The sequence below is a fragment of the Octopus sinensis genome, linkage group LG4 (assembly GCF_006345805.1).
Source record: "Octopus sinensis linkage group LG4, ASM634580v1, whole genome shotgun sequence".
In the NCBI taxonomy this organism is placed as follows: domain Eukaryota; kingdom Metazoa; phylum Mollusca; class Cephalopoda; order Octopoda; family Octopodidae; genus Octopus; species Octopus sinensis.
The window spans coordinates 6,872,960-6,895,563 of record NC_043000.1 but is presented as its reverse complement, the minus strand read 5'-3'; the positions used below and the strand labels follow the sequence as shown (position 1 = coordinate 6,895,563).

At 35.6% G+C, this 22,604-nt stretch overlaps 1 protein-coding gene across 2 annotated transcripts in view; it reads left to right on the top strand.

The window, feature by feature from the left end:
* Positions 1–22,604, top strand: part of LOC115210238 (endoplasmic reticulum junction formation protein lunapark-A) — a 100,366-nt gene that overhangs the window by 48,976 nt on the left and 28,786 nt on the right. For both annotated transcript variants that reach the window (XM_029778712.2, XM_029778713.2), the window contains exons 2-5: positions 1,459–1,500; positions 11,949–12,136; positions 16,482–16,540; positions 21,773–21,813. In XM_029778712.2, coding sequence (XP_029634572.1) covers positions 1,459–1,500; positions 11,949–12,136; positions 16,482–16,540; positions 21,773–21,813 — 330 coding nt within the window. The remainder of the gene's footprint in view (positions 1–1,458; positions 1,501–11,948; positions 12,137–16,481; positions 16,541–21,772; positions 21,814–22,604) is intronic.

Sequence of the window (22,604 nt, the reverse complement as noted above, 5' to 3'; positions counted from 1 at the left end):
GAAGTTGACAGAAATAGTAGAATGTGGTCCTAACTGGTTTGCGCTATTCAGTTTTGTTTCCAGTCAGTGAAAATAAGTATATTACAATGGTTTCAGTCAGCTATACTCTTCCATGGCAACTGGCTTTGTGCCGAGTGGAAGAGTCTTATCTTATAAATAAACAATGAAATTTGCTCTACTGAATTCCTGAAGATATATCTCAGTAATTTAAACTTTCTATAAGTTTTTTTTTTCAGTTTTTTCTTTCTTTTAAATCTGTCTACCCTATTGTATATCTAATGATTAATCTTTCTTTAATCTAAAACTTTTTTTTCTTTTTGTTAAGAGCCTTCTTTTCTTAAAATTCCAAATATACTCAATACCACTAGCAAGTTGCTTTCAAATGTCATTCATATCTAGTTAAGTTCTTTTGGGGTTTTCTCACTTTGCCTCCCCCATTCTTTCTATCTTTCTTTCTTCCTGCCCCCCTCTCTCTCTCTCTCCTTCATGCACAGATGCAATCTTTCCCTCTCTGTGTGTCTGTCTGTCTTGAAAATTCAGTTTAGAAGTGTGGGGACTGGATTTATAAAGATATAATTAAAGGATTATGTTATCTGATAGATAATAGACACTGTGTGTATGTACACTGTATCAATTCTCTAACAATAGTTTTATACAGCTAGTATAATGTCTATAATCCTTTACAGTAGTATTTTTGAATGGAAACACACACATATATGGATGTATGCATATATATGTATATATATATGTGTGTGTGTGTACATACAAACATACACGTGTACGTTTGTATGGTAACTCATGCATAATGACTATTATGCATTTCATTCAATATATTTACTGTTTTATATTCATTTTTTTTCCTTAGCTTCAGAAAAGGGAAAGTTCCTTAAACTTATATGTTTATATATTGTTGGAATCAAGTCTTTTTCTAGCCAGAAACTCTTCCAGTTGTTAATCACTCAACCACAAAATATAAGTGATACCTGTTGTCAGCTGGGCAGACATTCTCTGACCATTACAATATTCATGTTGTAACATGCTTTACATATTTACTGTGTCTGACATATAATTCAACAGGCTTGAGCCACATCTTGAGCTCTCAAAAGTGGCTGAGATCATCTGTCAGGTGCCATATTAAATTACTCAAAGGTTCACTTTCTCTACACTCTGTATAACCTCAATTTTATGACTAAAGCTATTTTTTAAAAGAAGAAAAAGTTGTTTTTGCAGTTTAAAGATTGAAGTTAATTATATTTTGCAGTTATTTTGGTTTTTTTTTTTTGTTTTGTTTTTATGCAGTTAATTATATTTTGCAATTTAAAGATTGAAGTTAATTATATTGTTTGATGTGGACTGCTGCAATGATAAAAGAAGTTGCTGATTTTCTAAGATAAAATAATCTTATGTTCTTTTCAATCAGTGTTAATAATTCTGAATATTATTTTTTTTTTCTTGCAGAAACAGAAGACAACTATTGAAATTCTTGAAGAACTTGATAAGGTAGTTCTATGTTTTTTGTTTTTCTTTTTTTCCAAAATTTTTATTTTTTAATAATCTCAAATTTATTAAATGTTTAAATGCCTCATATCAGTTGTTGATGTTGAGATTATAATTTTTCCGATGATTAGATTCATCTTTAAAGCTGAAACAATTTATTTTCGTATTTACATATATGCTACATTCAATCAATTTGATATCTGATTGCCATTAGGTGCACACCTGATCAAATCAGTTTTGTGCTTCATGAAAAAGTGGACAGGTAAAAATGAAGTCTCTTTTAGGCAATGTGCATGTCAACATAAATTACGAGGAAATAACTGTTGGAGAGTTCACAAATGCCTCAGTGATGTACTTCTCTGTAAATAATCAATAGACAACAAAGAATAGCATGCTCTCTTTGACTGTCTGAAAATGTTATTCTCTGATTTATCAGTTTTGAATATTCTGTGTTTATTGCAGAATATGGCAACAATGTAGTAATAATTGCATATGTGTGTCTGCATATACATATATATCTTCTATATTAGAAATTAAGTGATAAATGTGTCTATCGTCATGTGGGAGATTACAATTCATGTGATAGGATGTGTGTGTGTGTGTGTGCGTATGCAAATATGGGTGAGATGTGGATTCCATAAGCTGTATCACAGTTTCTCTACCTTGGAGGGCAGTAACTCCAAATAAAAACTGATACAGAGTAGAGAGTCCCTTTAGCCCTTCTCACAAGGGTCAATCCTCCTAGTGCTGGTGGCTTAGTAACAGGTACCTACTACACTCTGTAAAGTGGTTGGTGTTAGGAAAGGCAGCCAACCATAAGGAATATACCAAAATGCATTGCATGAGCAAGATGTGTAGCCTTTTGTTGGTTATAGCAGACAACACTTGCTCAAGGTGCCACACATTGGGACTGAACCTGAAAATATATGGTTGGAAAGTAATCTTCTCTGTAGCACATTTATAGCATTGATATATTATCAAGTATGAGAATAGCCATTGAGAACATGGCAAGAACTTGACAGCTCACTCATATGTTTGAAAGAAGTATGGACTCTTAAAGGTTTACACATAGAAGCTGACCTTCATTCAGTATTTGAAAATGTAGATTTAAACAGGCTGAAGAGACAAGTTTTTGTTTACCAGTACAATGGAATCTTGGTTTATGAACATCTCTCATCATGAACAAATCTGTTAGTGTACAATTTCTTGAACAACTGGTGTCTCAGGTAATGAACATGCAAGCTGGCAACAATGGTTGACAGCAGGCTGGGGATATCAGCTGGAGAGCCTTAGTTACTGTTTAGCTTTCACTCAGTGCAATTCCTACTCAAATTTGCCATGCTTTCCCTTGAATTTCCTATGAGAAAAATAGTTCTGGTTTACAAACATTTCAGGTGATGAACAGCCTTCAGGAATGATGAAATTTGTAAACTCAGGTTCCACTATATTGCTTGTTGTAGTATGGAAAAGAGATGAATTTGCTTAAAATGACTTGCAATGTAAATGAATAATAGTTTCCAGATAAAACTATATTCTGGATTTAAGAAATAATGAATTCTAATATGAAAATTTAAAAGAGTATTGTAAAACCATTATTGTAGACTATTTCTCATGATGTCTCCATTAAGATTTTTCAACCCTAAGGATCTGAAGTATTTGGATGATATATATATATATATATATATATATATACATATATATATACATACATCTAATTCAATTTGCTTTAGTTCATGCAGCTGTTATGAATAACCAGCACCAGATAAATTACCTCTTTCTAGATTGGTAGAACTCTGTTCCAAGGCAAATTTATCATTCAGCCACTTAACTGCTAAATCTGAAACCTTATAAGTCCCAGGAGGCTTTATACACATCAATATATAATTTTATTAATGTTTATGAGACAATATTTGGGTGATTACTTTGAAAGTAGTGGTAGTCTGGTCTGTAATATTCCTTGCTCTCTCTATATATTTCATGACTGTCTCCCATCTGGATGAATGAAAGTAGAGTTAGTCTTAATAAAGGCAAAAAAATCTGAAATCATTGACTTAGGATTTTGTCAGGACTGATTTTACTTTTCTTTCATCTCATTGTGAAATGCTAGAGTCAATTAACTGTATTTCTAACCAAAGACACTGTCTTTGTTTCAATTAATTTTGAAAACCATGAAGATTTAGTAAAATCATTATCATCGTCTTCATTTAATGTCCGCTTTCCATGCTGCCATGAGTTGTATGGTTTGACTGGGGACTGGCAAGGCTGGGAGGCTTGTCATTTGTAAGCTGGGGATTGGAACATAAATTAACTTGAAATTTTGAGAGGAAACTTTAATTTAGATCATTCTAAAACAGGAAATTTGTTTTATAGATCCAAAGCAGTCTTTGGTTGGTTGGAATTAAAAGGGTTCACTGTACTACTTGCATACTACTCTCAAAAAATTGGCTTTGCGTTCAAGCGAGAAATTCCATATTTACATCAATATACATACGTGAAACAACATTAGATTATAATAATTATGCATATTACATTTGTATATACTTTATAAGTGTTATGTACATTTTTATTTTTAAACTAATACTGTTTCGGTATTTACAAAAATTGGACTAAATTTAAGCTCACGATTTTTTTTGTTTATTTTGAACTTTTTGCTATCAACCTATCTGTTTTTTAACATAGAACTGCCTATTTTAAAATGCTAAGTATTTAATTTAAAACATATTGTCATAATTTTATGCAAAAACCTTTTTGTATGATCATGAACACAAGCAGCTGAAATATGGTTCCTCTGAAGGGTCTCTGAAGCAGTGTTACTTGACAGGGCACATAGCTTGGAGATCAGGAAATCTCCCCAGGTTAAGCTGTTACTTTTCTGTATTGAGGGGGTCACAGCTCAGGTGCATGTGATTAGAATGTTGCAGGAAAGGATCGGAAGATGGATTCTTGAAACTGAGCCAACTGGCAGGAGACCTAGAGGTAAACCAAGAATGAGATGGTTGGATAATAGCCATAGTCTCAGTTAGTAATATTTGAGAATCTAGCTGGAAACTGTAATGGCAGTTGCTTCTGATACAATTCTATGGAGGAGTAGCTAAGGATTCTACCCACAAACCCTCCCAAGAATAATGAGTGGAGAAGATGAATGTTTGGACGGAACTTTTTAGTTAAGTTATATTCAAAACACCTGCTTAATTAAAAGAAAAGTTATTTTACTGAAACATTTCAAATTTTTAAATTTCTTTTTGAAAGAGGCAATGTATTTCATTGATAATATGGTCTCGAAGAGCTTAAATAGAATTATCATACCTCATATTGTGATAGTGTTGTTGAACTTGGTGAATGTTTGGCATGAAATATTTCATTAAATGACCATCTTAAAATTTTATTAAGCTGAAGTAGATTTGTAGTAAGGCTAGTCATCAAGTGGAGAGTTGAGGAGGAAGGAGAAAGAGAGACAGACTAGTGAAGATGTGGTAGAAGACAGTACAAGAAGACTTGATGGAGATGTTTTGTCACCTGGGAAGAAGAGCACAGTTTGGTTCAGAATGGCATTTCTTGGAGAACTTTCATTGCCTGATGCTCTTCAAGCAGATAGAGATAGCATTATCTTTAGAATTGAGGTCTAAAGGGTATTCTCTAAATTAATGCTTTTTTGTTTTAATTAGATGCAGTCTAACGAAATGTGCTGCGAATTTGACCTGATGAACTCAGTGTGAAAGCCATTAGTCTAAATTCTAGAAAGATTGGTTTTATTACTTTTGTTCTTTAGTCCCACGTTACTTCAGATCAATTAGACCTATGTTCATTTAACTCTAGCCCTGTCTTTCCCATCACATTTTCTGTCAGTTATCCAGTCTATCTACCCTTTTTTTTTAGTAAGGTATTGTTTGAGGGTTTTTTTTCATATACTTTCAGGCAAGTTAAACAATTGTCTAGTTGCTCATTTGTTGATACTTTGTTCTGTTTAATTCTAATGTGAATTTAGAATAAGGATATATTTTATACATCTGCTTTTCTCCACTAATGAGCATGGTTCAGTGTTTATTTTAAATATTCATACATTACATAAGACATTGAACTAACAGCTCATAGGTTTTGTATTCAAATCAACTGCTTGCATGTATTGTGTACATTGGTCACTAAACTTAATTCATCAGTTCTCTTACATACTGGAAGTGTGTAAGAGATATTCTGGCCATGTCACCTTTAATAGGCTCATGCTTTCTTTTACTCATGACCATAGATCTAGAGCTGAAACTGTTTCTTATGAAAACTTTGTCTTTGGAGGTCTATCTTTAAATACTGTATTAGTTCAATGCCTGCCTAAGGCAGTGAACTGGCAGAATTATTAAAGAGTTAGATTGAGTACCTTACATTATTTCCGCTCTCTATGTGCTGGGTTTAAATCCCTCTGAAATTAGCTTCCCCTTTCATCCTTACAAGGCTGATAAATTGACAGCAGTCTAGCTCTGAATCCTGTCCTTCTTTCTCTATGGATTATCTTTGTTATTCAAAGGTTCAACTTTGTCACATTGTGTCATACTGATTCAGCTTGAGAATTGTGTTAAAGGTACAGTTCACTGTGGAATATTCAACTACTTACAAGTGGTCAAACAACTGAATACTAATTGTCAAGATTGATGGAGAATACATTAGTTTTTGGTGTCTTTTCTAGCAATATTATACAAATGCTCTTTTGCTTGACACCCTTTTAATGTTAAATTTGGTTTAGGGCAGTGAGTTGTCTGGAGGATTGAACCACAAATTAAATTTTTTTTGACCTTATGTGTCTAGATTCAAGTCTTGTTGGGATTGATTTTGCCTTTTCATACTTCAAGGGTGATAAAAGTAAGTACTAGCAACCAACATTTTCCCCTAAATTTACAACTGCTGAGTGGGAACTTTGGCTGCTTTGGGCTAAAATATTTAAAATTCAATGCTAGCACTTGGGGGAGTATTCAGACTTAACACAGCTTATGAAGTACACTCTTGTAAATTAAAAAAGGGCTGCCACAATTTGATGTGTATGGCACCAATACATGGGCCATGCAGCTGGACCTGCATGCAGCTTTGGGTTTACATTGCTAATAAGATACTAGTATCAAGAATTGGTTTTATGGTTTGTTAAAAGGAAATCAATATTATAACTATTTTTTTATTTGATCAGATGACATTCGTGAATTTTTGTGCTAAAGGATTAGCTCTAAAAAGAACAAAAAAGGAAAATTATTTGGTGTTGACTAAGAAGCATGTGATAGAAGTCGTATAAGTCTGTCACTGGTATAACAAGAGAAAAAGGGGAAAGTGGCTTTAAAATCACGTTGATGATAATGACAATAAAATTGGGTTGATTGCAGATTAACCTCATATCATTGGATTAATAGACAAATAGTACAACTTGACTCATTCTGTCTATATTATTTACTGAGGAAATGAAAGGAAAATATTTCTGAATTCCTAGCAATTAGAAATACAGTTTAAGTAAAATATCTGGAAAAGTGTAAATGATAACATTGGTGAAAATAAAGAGTCCATGGTGATGGACATATGGTAAATTAAGGGTTGTCATCTGCACCTTGTATAGGTAGTTAAATGTATGGTTATTACAGGCCATGGGGTCACAAATAAAGTAACAATTTAATGCACTGAAGGGGAATGGGAACGAGCCCGACTGACCCCTTTAGCTTGAATGTTTAATCTCTTGAGTGACAAGATGAAAACTTTAATTCCAGTTTGCAGTCATTTGGAAAAATTCAAGAAATCTATTAAATAACAGGGAATAAGATAGCATTAAGTTGTGTCATCCTGAGCTTTTTTCCTTTCCTTTTTCCTTTTTTCTTTTTGTCAAAACATTATGCTAATTACAGTAGTAACCATCTGCACTATTAGAGTTATTTAAACCTACTGTCTATCAAGAGTTAAAGGTACAGCTCTATAGTATATGATTACTGTACAAGTAAATAGTTCACATGAACAGTCTCTTACAAATGCACACACAAATGCATGCACACTGAAAACTAGGAGGGCTAATGTGGTATAGGCATAGTGTGGTTATTGTTGAATAAAAACACACGAGCATGCACGCGAAGGAATAAGTCTAAGATTAGGGAACAAGGACGGGTATGATTTAAGCCAAGGGATTTCCACCTTTTAACAAATGAGTAGCCGTCCACAAACATGAACAATGAATGAAGGAAAGTAGAAAAAAAAGGCAAAAAAAAAACTCTAATAAGAAAAGCTAAAAGAAGAATTAAAAGTAAATACTTTGAGCAGGTGAGGGTTTCAGCATAGCTGAAGTGTTGTAGACATTTGATCATTGACATGACTTGGAGGTCTGCCTAAAGGTTAGCATTCTAGATTAAAGTTGTAGGTGTGTAATCTCTTGAATGAAGAAGGTATTTGTAAAAATAAATAATTAGCTACAACAACAGGAGCAAAAAGCAATAAGTAGATAAAAACGTGCAAATTCAAATCAAATGGAATGTTTTTCTTTTGTTTTTTTTAAAGGGCCTTTGTTCTAGGCAGGATGTTGAATCAGTTTCTTAAAGAGTTCAAATGTAATATTTTGAAGGGTATTAGTTCATGCAGTTAACAGAGAGCTGCTTGTGAAAATGCTAGAGTTAGTCCCTTTGTATAGGTTTAAATATTTTAGTATAGTGGATGCATTAAAATGTATACTGTGTCAGTAAGCAATCATTAAATATGTGCATCTATATCTCTCTTTCCAGCCCTGCCCCCATTACTCCCTTCCACTCTTATATGATGTGAGTGACCATGTATTACCCCTATACCAAGAAACCTGTTCTGGCCTCTTCCTGCATGCCTTAACCTCACATCATCAAGCATAAAGTTGCCCCCCCCTCTCTCTACTGTAGTCCCACTCAGTCAAAAAGATTCTTGGTCTTGTGAGCTACATGATGAAGTTAGTAGTGCTGGTGCCATGCAAAAAGCATAAAGTACACTCTGTGGCATCCAATTTTAGAAATCATGTCAAAGCAGATTGGAGCACAGTACAGTCTTCCAACCTGTTGGATGTTGTTTCATGATGGCATGGAAGATGGATGTTAAAAGACAACAATGATAGTGTGTTAATAAGTAATATACTGGAATGTGTGACTATGTAATGAAGTTCAAAAGATTGATATAATTCAGCTGAATCCCAGTTGTAGTAAATCTACAAGTACCATATATGACAGTGTAGAAGATGCATGGGCATATTAGACAAAACCCCAATTTTGATGGTGCATATGAAGGGGAAAAATGTTTTTTGTGCATTAACGCATGTAATATAGACCCAACTTTGCACATAAGACCCAGAATAATTTATTGAGATATTTTCTTGAAAAAAAAAAAAAAATGTGCCCTACATGCCAGCAAATATGGCAATAAAATATTGTTTACATGTAGTAGTATAGGGGGCATCCTTAGAGTCACTGTGGTTTCTGAAAATCTTGCAGGACCACTGACATGTTCTTTGCTGCAAGACAGGTTCAGAAAAAATATCAGGAGCAGAATCAAGGCCTTTACACAACTGTATGATAATCACATTGTTTTAGTAATTAGTAATATTATTCACGGTGCATGTATGGCTGTGCAGTTGAGAAGCATGCTTCCCAACTACATGGTTTTGAGTTCAGTCCCACTTCATGGCATCTTGAGCAAATGTCTTCTGTTGTAACTCTGGTTGACCAAAGCCTTGTAAGTGGATTTAGTAGATAGAAACTGAAAAAATCATTATCATGTGTGTTTGCATGTATGATGCTACCTTATTGTTTTATTATAGCTATATCCTTGACCAAGTCAGAATGTTGGAAAATGCTTCCCATATATTTTTTGTTATATCTTAAATACAAATGCAAACAGTAGTTTTTGTTTATGTATCATACTAAGATATATATCAAATTAAAAATATTTATGTCCAAATATTCTTTATTCTTTAACTGATTTCAGTCATTGGACTGCAGTCATGTTGTGTAATCACCGTCTGTTCTATAGTCAATTGTATTGATCCCCAGTACTTGATTGGTACTTACTTTATCAAACTGAGAGACATCAAAAGCAAAGTTAATGTGGGTGAACTTAGCTCACAATTCTGTCACCAAACACCTCAATGAATTTTGCCTGGTGTGCTGCTGAGTTTGGCCATCCACTATCCTTTGCTCCTAACTATTTACTCCTAATTGCAGGAACATACCATTTTGCTACTGTTTGTGGATAATGGTAATTTTAGGGAGAAAGTTCATTTACCAAGCAGTTATAACATCGCTCTTCATTTCAGTCGTTTTGTCATTGGGGAAATTAAGCAGCACTTATAGGGAGCTGTGATGAAGACTAGGGCAGGAAAAGAGGTGGGATGCCATATGTTATAAGCAGGAAATGATGTGGTGTGATAAATTATGAAGAGATAGCATAAATGTGTGTGTGTGCTCTTTTAGTTAGGAACTGAGTAGGTGTAAGAAGAAAGATAAAAATTGTAGCTGATAAAATCAAAGAATGTAAAAGAATATTATACAGAAAATATAATGAAGAAAGTACTGTGATATACATTGCACTGGTTAGAGCTCACCAATGATCAGTCATACTTATCTGTGTTAGTGGAGATTATCACAAAAGTCAAATGCAAGAACATGGTTATCTGTGCTTGGGTCTTTAATGATCTTTTTGCAGAAGGTCTAGATGGATACTCTGATGTTGGTTGAATATGTTATTAAGGATGGTGGGAGAGATTTATCTTTTATCTTTCTACTTATTACGCCCATTAGACTGTGGCCATGCTAGGGCACTACCTTAAATGACAAGCAAGTTGATCTTAGTACTTTTTTTAAAGCTGGGTACATATTCTCCTGGTCTCTTTTGCTGAACCACTAGGTTATGAGAATATAAATAAACTAACCTAGTTGTCAAGCAGTGTTGGTGGGACAAATACATATATATATATCATCATCATCATATGTATATACATATATATATATATATATCATCATCATCATCATCGTTTAACGTCCATTTTCCGTGCTAGCACGGGTTGGACGGTTCGACCGGGGTCTGGGAGGCCAGGGGCTGCACCAGGTTCCAGTCTGATCTGGCAGAGTTTCTACAGCTGGATGCCCTTCCTAATATATATATATATATATATATATATATATATATATATATATATATATATATATATATCATCATCATCATATATATATATATATCATCATCATCATCATCATATATATATATATGTATTTGTGTTTGTCCCACCAACACTGCTTGACAACTGGGTTAGTTTATTTATATTCTCATAACCTAGTGGTTCATAAAATTTTGTGTCTGTTTCCAAAGCATTCTCAAACGGCTCCACCAAATCAAATCAAATTACACTCCACAAGTGTCAACATGTAATTTTTATTTTCATTTGGATTAAAACTGTATAACATTTTCTCGAAAATAATCTTTCTGTACTCAACTATAGTAAAGGACATTTTATACCATGACGATGATGTCACATTTTGTATATGAGTGTGTATGTGTCTGTGAGTGTGTGTGCATTTGTTATGTATGACATAGTAAGGGACATTTTATACCACCACCACAACATATTTTGTATATGAGTTGTATGTATATGCCAGTGTGTCTGTGTCCATATATTGTGAGCAAGGGAGTTTATTGCTCTCTTTCTAGCATTAGCGATACCTGTAGACCAATGGTGTCTGGATTATTTCACTTCCTTGGTACAGGACAATCACTGGTAGAGATAGCAATCTTTAAAGCAACAGTTGATTATCTTGTATATGGACACTGACCATGTGTCAGTAGCCAGCTGGAAAAGAGGCTTTCCTGGGGCTAAAAAGTACTAACATTGTCCTGTGTATGTATGTATATGTGTGTACACACACACACACACATATACAAAGAGTGTCTTGCAGTTTCGTTCTGTCAAATCTGTTTACAAAACAGATTGTTGGCCCAGGGCTATAGTAGAAGACATTTGCCCGAGGTGTCATAAAGTTGGACTAAATCTAGAATCCTGGTTGTGAGGCAGACTTCTTACCACAGCCATGCCTATACTTAGCCAGAACAATATATTTAAACAGTTGAGTAACTTTGACGACCAGAGATTAAGCTAAAGAATATGAAAGGAAAAAGTATTGGTGAGTGAAGATTTTCCTGTCAGTAAATGGCTCTTCTTTTATACAATCCAGTGCATGTGTGTGTGAGTTTGAATGGACATTGTCCTGGATGTGTGAGCAATATCTTCAGACCAACATGTAGATTGTATAGCTGTAACTTAACTTTTGCAGTCCCTCATTATACAAAAGTAAATAATTTGCTTTTATGGAATTAAAAAATATTTTTAAGGGTTGAGAAATTTAGTAAAATAAAAATAATTGGAATTGATTTATATTGTATTCTCCACCTAATTATTTTATTAATAAGTTTTCATTTGTTATATATCTTTGCAGGACATCACCAAGCTTCATCTATTTAAGCGCCAGAATCAAGAATATCAAAAGAAGTTAATTGCTAGTCTCCTACTGTACTCTTTCTTCATATGTGTCATTGCTGCTCTCGTCATTTTTCTCTACTACTTGCCTACAAGCTGGCAAGGCTGGTTTCTTGTCTTCTTCCCAATACTGATATTCATTGTATTGTAAGTACTGAAGATTATCATTATTATTGTTGTTAAGGTGGTGAGCTGGCAGAATCATTAGTGTGCCGGATGAAATGCCTGGCGGTATTTCACCTGTCACTACGTTCCGAGTTCAAATTCTGCTAAGGTTGACTTTACCTTTAATCCTTTTGGGGGTCGATAAAATGAGCACCAGTTGAATACTGGGGTTGATGTAATTGACTCATCCCCTCCCCCTAAATTGCTGCCCTTCTGGTAAAACTTGAAACCATTATTGTTGTTATTAGTTGCGGTTTCTTGTCAGTAAAAACTGTGGATCAGTGGATGAAGCTAGAAATATAGAATATACATAAAAATAAAGTATTAACTTCGGTGTTTTACCATTCTGAATTGTATTGCTTTTTGTTGTGCGAGAGTACAATGCCCCCTGGCAAGAATGGACTGGACCATTACATATAGATAGTAGCAATATGGAGCTATGGCAAAGAACAAATCAAGTTTCGATCAGGGAGCAAATATTTAAGAAAAAGTGGAAGTGGATTGGTAGCACAATTAGAAAAGACACACCAAATGTCAAAAAAGTGTGGAAAAGATGGAAGAAAGTTGCCCAAATGTTGGGTATGTAAGTGCCTAATTAAGCAGAGTATAAATGAAAAAAAAAAGGATGAAGTAAACTGCTCAACGCAGGAATGTGGCTGGTGGGGTCAAACCCATTCCGTGTCCATTCATTTTTCCATTTTCATCCGAAATTATAATGTATTTATTCATATATGTAATCTCATTTGATAAGCCCCTGGCCCCATTTGTCCCATGTATTGTCCCTTCTTTGTTTAACCCTTGTGGTTTGAATAAAATCATTCTACTAGTTCCACAGTTCCTGTGTTGATAGTTCAAAGTTAGGTTTCAAAGTTTACAGTTCGAGTTAAGCGTGTTGGATTGTTGGTTCTTAAAAGATTGTTGTTACATTCCGTGTGGTTACAGCTGTTTGTTTCAGTTATGTTGTTACTACACTGTTGCAGTGTATTCGTTTATCCATAAGGATATAACACTTTGATGACATATGTATTATCACCTGGCAGTGGGGACTAGGGGCTTCATTGAAAGAAAAATGACAACGCTATTCAAAAGAAGATTTGTTTTTTCTAGCTCGGAGCTGTGTAAACTAATAAGGAGAGTACAGGAGGTGGTCGAAAAAGCCAGCTTCTATATATAGCTGAAGTGGGAAGACCGAAAATGGCTTGAAAGTCATAACATGTCGGCGGAAAATATCATCACTAGGTGAGACAAGCTGACACTGAATTAGCTTCGCTGACTGACAAGTGACAGTCGTTAAGAGAATGTGTGGGCTAAGACTACATGCCTTCATTGGTCAGTTAAAGTTGAGTGTCACATGACAACTTGCTGGGGCTGCCTGCTGGAGCCTAGCAGCAGGTATTTAAAGGGAAAAAATTTGACAAAACAGTCAGTCGCCTGCTGACACTCGTTGACGCTACATCGAAGAGGCCAGGGAACAGAAGAAAGAAAGAAGACATGCACCCAACACCAGAGCTGAAGACACCGAAAGGTGGGGGGGCCCCCGCCACGTCAAAACGGTAGAGGAGTAGGGGCCGAAACCGGACGTGGTTCCTCTTGATGATATCTTGAGCTAACTCGATTCTATAAAGGAGCTGTTGTGGTAGCAGACCACGAAACACGGTTGAAATTCCTCCCTGTAATACACTGAAGAATTTTGTTGTGACTAACCAAGGTGCTTCGATTGAAACAGTCAACTACTCCCTCATTCTCAGCACATAGTTCAAGTGATTTAATTCATTGTTACAAACAGGCATCACTGTACCATCCAGTATCAGATATTGTTTATATACTGCTGGTCATAATGTGCTTCCTGACATAGTTGTAGCATTCTGATGCCACCCCACTGGACAGGTGGACAGGCCTGTGACATATTCTTTTACTTGTTTCAGTCATTTGACTGCGGCCATGCTGGAGCACTGCCTTGAAGGATTTTATTCGAACAAATCAACCCCAGGACATATTTTTTAAGCCTAGTACTATTTTATCAGTCTCATTTGCCGAACTGCTAAGTTACAGGGATGTAAATACACCAATACTGGCTGTCAAAAGGTGATGGTAGGATAAACACAGACACAAAGACATACACAAACACACACAGGTGTATACATACATATATGATGGGCTTCTTTCAGTTTCTGTCTACCAAATCTACTCACAAAGCTGACCTGAGGCTATAGTAGCAGATACTTGCCCAAGATGTTACGCAGTGGGACTGAGCCCAGAACCATGTAGTTAGGAAGCAAGCTACTTACCACACAGCCATTCCTGTGCCTATAAGTGACCAACATTATGATATTTCCCCTAAATGGAACATCAGTCTGTTGTAGGGTAACTCCTTTATAGTTGAGTGAACTGAAGCAACACAAAATGAAGTATTTTGCTCAAGAATAGAATGCACTGCCTGTGGTTATAGGTGTAACACTTTATCTTGTGGTTGGAGGTGTAACACTCTATCTTGTGGTTATAGGTGTAACACTCTAACCACTAGGCCACACACCTTCACAGACAGACAGCGGTGTGGAAATGAAAAGCATTTTCATTGAATTGTAATGCTAAAATTTGTTTCCTAGTCAAACAAGACACCTGTAATAATTAGTACCATATCCAGAGAAATCTATTATTCATCTCCCAACATTAGAAAACCCAGAGAAAGGCACCAGCTATATGAACCTGTGTGATATGAGAGGCACTTAGAGAGAGAGAGTATACAGGGAATGTCGCTTCTAATAAAAAAGAAAATTGTTTTTTGCCTGTAATTATTAAATTACAAATGTAATATGCAGCTTTTAACAAACATGTCACTATCAATAATGGCAGAGTCCTAAGCATTCAGGTTTACATCATTGGTTTCAACTTTGACACACATGTTACATTTATCATATTTATCTCTTTGTACTTGCCAGTCTACTCAGCTGGAAGATATTAAATCGTGTCATTCTGTGATAAGAAGTTTTACATTTTGAAGAGGGACTGGGTACAGAAAAGTTTCTCTAACTACTCATGCAAATCTCTAAATTGTAGACCTGTCTAACCCATTATTTTACATTTTAATAATGTAACAGATGGCAAGTCCTGAATAGTAGTGTTTGTTGTAGTGGCAGTATAGAACGAATTTAGTTGGAATGTTGTTCTTCTCCAAGGGCATGACACACACGTTCATTGACATAATAACACCACTTCATTTTGTGATAGAGAATGGTGTTCAAAATCGGTTGACTGGAAACTCTCCTCAATTCTTTAGCACTCACCACTAACTGTAGCTAGAATTAATATTATTATTTATCCGTATCATTCTTTGTGGAGGCGCGTGGCTTAGTGGTTAGGGTGTCAGCATCATGATCGTAAGATTGTGGTTTCGATTCCTGGACTGGACGGCGCGCTGTGTTCTTGAGCAAAACACTTCATTTCACGTTGCTCCAGTCTACTCAGCTGGCAAAAATGAGTAACGCTGCGATGGACTGGCGTTCCGTCCAGCTGGGGAACATATACGCCATGGAAACCGGGCCCATGAGCCAGGCTAGGCTTGAAAAGGACGACGTTTATCATTTTATATCACTCTTTATGTCAGTGGCTTTCAACTCTGTTTTGGTCTTTATCCCAGGCCTTCATGCAGCTATCATAACCCTTCAGGTATGTAGCCAGGTGGGGAATCACTAGTTTCTTATTCCTTATTCAGTGTCGTCTGATACTGTTTGTTTCCTTACTCCCTTTTAACTTCATTTGAACTAAATCAAACTTCTAGATTAATAACATGGCATGTAGCAGATTGTGAAGGTGCATAACCTAGTGGTTACATTGCTGCACTCACTATTGCTAGTCCATGGGTTCAATTCCCTGACTGGCAGCACATTGTGTTCTTGAGCAAAACACTTCATTTCAGATTGTTTCAATTCCCCTTTCAACCAAAGAAGGAATGTTAGCCTGCTCACTCGATGCAAATTGCATTGCAACTAGCAATGTGTAACAACGTCTGATAGTCTGGTCAGTCACGTGATAACATGATGTAGTAAATTACATTTATACTCGTATATTCTAAAGTTTCTTAACTACCCAATTTGCACAACCAAACTGTGCTGGGCTTCTTATTGCTTGTACCTTGTCCTTTTTGTATTTGAAAGAAATAATTTAAAAGAATGTGCTTTTTTTTTTATCATTGCTTCCTGTATTTGCAGTCATAATTGGCAGTATTCTTATTAAATTACTAAGGGCTTTATCTGTAACTAGATTAGTTAGGTTTGGCTGCTTATTCTAAATGTTATACTAACTAGAATAAATGCTTTTGTCTTATCAGAATATGGCTGGTAAAGAAAGTTTTACAATGGTATTATGTTAAACGGATCTCCAGTAATGGTTTGTATTTCTTTTAACTGTTTTCATATCTATCTTCATTAATTTTACACACATTTGTTAGGCTTCATGTAAACATGCACACTTAGACATGTTTTTACTTATCAGTAAATACTCTTACATTTTGTGTTGCAAACAAAATTTTCCTATCCTCAAACAAATTACCTCCATCGTATGCAATTGATATTTGTAGGCAGCTACATCCATGCCTGCTGATATTACATATCCTATGAGATATGCTTGCCTTATGTCATTTCAACATTTGTGTATCCTCCACATACAGCACCCATGGCTTACTCCTGCGCACATCACTTGATGATATCATACTTCATGCAATCTGCCCTTCATTCTGGATACTATGCTCTCACAATGTCCATACTTGTTTCTGATTATGTCAGCTAGGTAACAAGCTCTCAACTACCACTTCTGAGCCTTCTCCCTTTCTCCCTTTCTGTCTGTCTGTCTTTCTTACTTTCTCTATATCTCTTTCTTGATTCCACCTTTCTTCCTCATACACATTAAGCAGTCAGTGTGTTCCATGCACATTTGCACTTTGCACCTTTTGCTCTATGTTGCATACTTGCACCTTGGGGCATGCACATGGTTATGACAGAACACATGTTGATTACTGTATAGCTCTTGCTGATTAAAACACATCACTTTAAGAATCGTTTATGTTTTATGTAATGCATATCAATTTAGAATTGCAAGAAAATATAGAAAGTATTTTCAATTTATAAGATTAAAATTATCAGTAAAAACAGACACATATTAGAGATTGCTTGCTGGGGCTGGGATCAACTCAGGTTGGTGGCCCCAGAGATGTCACCATGCGTAGAGCCAACCAGGTCCACCAGTGCTCTCCATTGCTGGTAGTCCTGTGCCAGCCTTTCTGCTTCTTCTAATTTCTTTTAAAGATAATCTGTGTTAAAAATAGATGGTGGTTGATATGACTTTAAATTGTATTTGGTGTCAGGGTCTAGCATTGGGAACCCTTAAATATTGAAAAGAATGGGGCTGCCTCTTGAATGACACTAATTCCAAGTCTGATTTGACTCAGAAAAGTAGCATATACAAAAGTTGCAGAATAAACTACTCTACTAAATCACCTTGGCCCAATTTAGAGCTGAAGATTTGATAATTATTGACGACTATGTATGGTCAAATAGTGACTGTTGCCCTGCAAGAGAAATTGGGAAATCCAAATGCTATGGGACAGAATCCAAACAGAATAGGAGCTGCTGCTTTGCAAACTGGATTATTAACAACAAAGGCTAAGAGACTGACCCTAACAAAAAAATTACAGGAGGAGTTGTGCCCTCAGTAAAATTTACAATAGAACAACATCAGGGTTGGAGTCCTTGATTCATTGTCCTCACCTTCTTAGTTAACATTGTTTCCCAGTAAGAATGTTGGGATGTTTCTAAATCCTCATGGACACTCCAACCCTAATGCAGAGAAAGACGGCACAGTCTCATTTGTCCAACACAAAGTCCCCTTTATTGTTATCATGTTCAACATTAGAACATTGGTAATTACTGCCAAAGAGAAACTTGCTTATATGTATAGCATTGCTATCGTGTTTGGACAGGAACATCCAAACATAGATGTGGAGTCACTTATGCAGGAGACATTTGAAAGATGTCTTATAGCATCATCAGCATAGAAGAATGTGAGGAATATGGTTACTGGCAATATTCCTTAATCTTTGCATCAATATTATAAAATTTGCTAAACATGTCACGTGGGTTAACTTGTTTGGAAACCTAGCAACTACTGTTCTCAGCTGCTATAGCTCACACAATAAACTCCTTTAAGTAAAGGTTGAGCAGTTCTAATTGGTGCAACCCAGCATGCAAATTTATCATAATTGATGGAAATTTCAACTTCCAGCTGGCACCAACAGATTCACTCTTCGTAGGTGGCACATAAAAAGCACCCACTACACTCTCGGAGTGGTTGGCGTTAGGAAGGGCATCCAGCTGTAGAAACACTGTCAGATCAGATTGGAGCCTGGTGCAGCCATCTGGTTCGCCAGCCCTCAGTCAAAATCGTCCAACCCATGCTAGCATGGAAAGCAGACATTAAACGATGATGATGATGATGATGATAGAAATGGCACGCACATTAAGAACTTCATTGAACAGTCTTGTTGCTATTAAAACAAAGTTTTAAAATTGTACTGATAAGCTTTGGACATCATCCTGCGGAAGCTTAACTAGAAAGAAGCAGATTAGTATGAAAATTCTTGTACATATAACTGCTTTGGATTTGTTAAATCTGGTCATCACAGAATTGTTTTAAATGTCAGATAAGTTACTGCAAGAACAGAGACCAGCCTGAAATCCTTTGAAATATTGTCTGTGGAAAGTAGCAGGTGATGCTAACCTATTCAAGGAGTTCACACTTACAGTATACAATAGATTTCTGGCTCCTTGTGACAGACTTGAGGACAAGAATTGCCATGTTGTGTATGGCACCGTAGCCACTGCTAAGGGGAATATAGCCCTGGGATTGCTCCAAAAAAGAGAAATAACACACTAACCTTTGCTTCCAATGAGAAGGTAACAAGACTTAGAGAGGATCTGAAGAAAGCAGCCCAGAAACATCAATTTAGGGAATGCTGGGAATGCTGAAAAGAAACTTGATTCAGCTAAAGTTCATCTTTGATTCACTAGAAGCACACATCAAGATGAAAACTGAAGAACTCGGTAACCTCTGCAATAAAAACAAACATGCTGGGTAACTCTGCTCCACATTGAGGAAATCCACTGGCTGGCACCTTGATGGTTTCAGATTGATTCTTAGTAAAATAGAGCCTTGCAACACTAAAACATGATGATGAATGTTTCTTCTACCATAGAGTAGTAACCTGCTGATTGAGAGTGGCTCATTTATTATAGAAAAGATGTGAAAAAGAGAAGAAGCATCAAGAAACCAGCTCCAGATAACATCCCAGCCATTATCTGAAAGAGTTCACTTTTCCACAGATATCTGTAATGAAACCTGTGAAGGAAACAAACAACAGTTTCTCACAGTTTCAGTTATTCTACTTTTAAAGACTGGTGATTTTCACTGACCTCACATCTACTACAGCATAATCACACTCACTTCTAGTCTCAAACATTTCTAAGTCAGTGCTCCTCAGTTTCCCCTCATATTAATCCAATTGCACAATGGAACCAAAACAACTTCCACAAAGGCAGGTCAACACTACTGTTCAGAATATTGTATTTGGTAATGTGTATATCTCCTATTTCCCATTATTCCCTCCCCCTATCATTGATTGACATCTGTCACTCCTTCTCTCTCACCATCACCCATCTTTATTGCTGTCCATTACTCAATCTCATATTACTTCTTCCTCTATCACCCATTGATGTCATTCCCCATTCCCTTTCCCATTTTCATTCCTCCTCCTTCCATCACCCTGCTTCTCTCCTGTCTCTCCCTCTTCCCTACTGCATTACACATGCTGTTTTCTATTCAATCTCCTTACCAACAATCAGCATATAACTGTCAATTCAATTTCTCTGTCTCTTCATTTTCCATCACTCTTTCATTACTTTTTCTTGTTTCCCTCATGGACATGTTATGTATGAACATTGACAACATAGAGAAGACTTCTTCATAGGACAAGGCAATCTTCCTAATGCTGCGATAAATGCACCCAGTAGTTTTAGATTGGAAAAGATACAGTTTGGATTGCTACATTGATAAAGGATCACAGATATCACATTTGCATGAGTTAAATGAATGAGAAATTCTTAATTAAAACCAGCTGTTCTTGGTACTTATGGAGCTAGAGAATACCTGAGACAGGACTCCATGTTCTGTATTCTGAGAAACCTAAGTACAGATCAGGGGTTTGTGAGAGCCATTCAAACTGTGCCTGTCCAGAAGAGTGCTGTTTGTCTAACAACTAGTAGATGTTAAGTAGAGCACAGGTGAGCTAACGGAATGGTAAGAGCACAAGTGAGTTAACATTGAAGGCAAAAGTGCTTGTATGTAATTGTGATAGACAACATCTGTAACAAAAAAGTGTTAGTAGAGGATACTTTCTTCTAAGCAGTTCAGTAAACTTACCCAACTTGTCATTATAGAAGAATGATTTTAAAATTTATTGGACAAATTCTCTTCAAATTTCTTTGTGTTACTTGAAGGTTTAGTTGATGATATTTCCATTTTTAAAACCCTTTATTTCTTTTTATTTCTGTTGTTCTTATCTGTTTGTTTAAAAAATAAGTTGTTTTAATTTTTTAGCTTCTGGATGTGAAGCATTTTGTTTAAATACATTCTGCTGTCTTCTATTTCCTCAAGTCTAAAAAGATTTAAAGTCATTCTTTTGTATCTATTTACAAGTATTACTTTTGGTGTGGAGTAGGAAATTGATATTACATTTTACTGCAGATAAATAATTGCCATAAAAATTGGAAAGGTGTGACTAGTTATGGCTTAATTTTTACGATAACTATTTTCTTCTTTCTTAAAACCCGAGAATCTTACCACTTCCTGCTCAACAAAGTCAACAAAAATAGTTTAAACATACTTGCTTTTATTCTCAAGGTGTATTTAAAAATAGAATTTCTCAATCATTTTTTAAAAGTGTTTTTACTTTTGATATTATTAAACAAGTTATTTAATCTATATGCTTAGAAATGAAAATATTTCTTCCTAGTTAAACTGAAATAAAAGACTAAGTCAGATTTTTGTTAATTAGTCAATTGATATGCTGTGGAAAACAAAAAGGAATTTTGTTCATTTAGACATGCAAGTTATGTGGGGGTTTGTTGACACTAGGAAGAGTGTAACAGCCTGTGAATAAATAGCTTGGAATCTCATAGATAACTCAGTGGATAAATATTTAGTAATTAAGAATAAAATTGTTTTTTTCCTTCTGTAATATAAAGATGTTATTTTTATTAGAAAACCTTTGCTTTTCATTTACTGCTAAGTGCATTAGACAGTTTTCATGAAATAATAATTATGTGATTTATAGCAGTAAATAATATGCATAATTAATTCCAGTTCTGTGGGAATGTTTCTGTTTTGATATTTACATTTTTCAATTGTTTGTGAAACAATGTATTTCAGCGTTACAGGAAACATTACGAAATGCTTTTATTGAATATAGAGCTCAAAATAAAAATTCATAATAAAAATCTTTTGAAACGTGACTGGCATTTGTTTTATTTATCATTCTCTTCTAATTTTCTTTGATCTCTTTTTCTCTAGAGCAAGATCTTCAAGAACTTAAAAGTAAGAAGAAAGCTATAGTAAGTATTCTTTTCATTGATGTTAATTTTCATTTCATTCTGGGATTATTTTTTTGTTTGTGGTTTGACTTTCTAGGTCAGGCATGGGCAAGTTTTTTGCAAAGTAGGTTGCAAGAGGCATGCCTCATCATCCAGTAGGCTACATCACATATATATGTATTTTATTTATATATATATATATATATATAAATATATACGCGAGAAAGAAGCAACAAGAATGGATAGGTTTTTAGTACAATCGTTTCATACAAGGACAGGCTTTATTAAAAGTTGTAAAAATTACAGCATATAAACGTGTCCCGTACTCATCAGCTAAAATACATGTGAGTTCTCTAGACATCCTAGTGGTTGAGGCTATACTCATGAAGTATATATATATATATATATATATATAGGCGTAGGAGTGGCTGTGTGGTAAGTAGCTTGCTAACCAACCACATGGTTCCGGGTTCAGTCCCACTGTGTGGCATCTTGGGCAAGTGTCTTCTGCTATAGCCCCGGGCCGACCAATGCCTTGTGAGTGGATTTGGTAGACGGAAACTGAAAGAAGCCTGTCATATATATGTATATATATATGTGTATGTCTGTGTTTGTCCCCCTAGCATTGCTTGACAACCGATGCTGGTGTGTTTACGTCCCCGTCACTTAGCGGTTCGGCAAAAGAGACCGATAGAATAAGTACTAGGCTTACAAAGAATAAGTCCTGGGGTCGATTTGCTCCAGCATGGCCGCAGTCAAATGACTGAAACAAGTAAAAGAGTATATATGTGTGTGTGTGTGTGTGTGTGTGT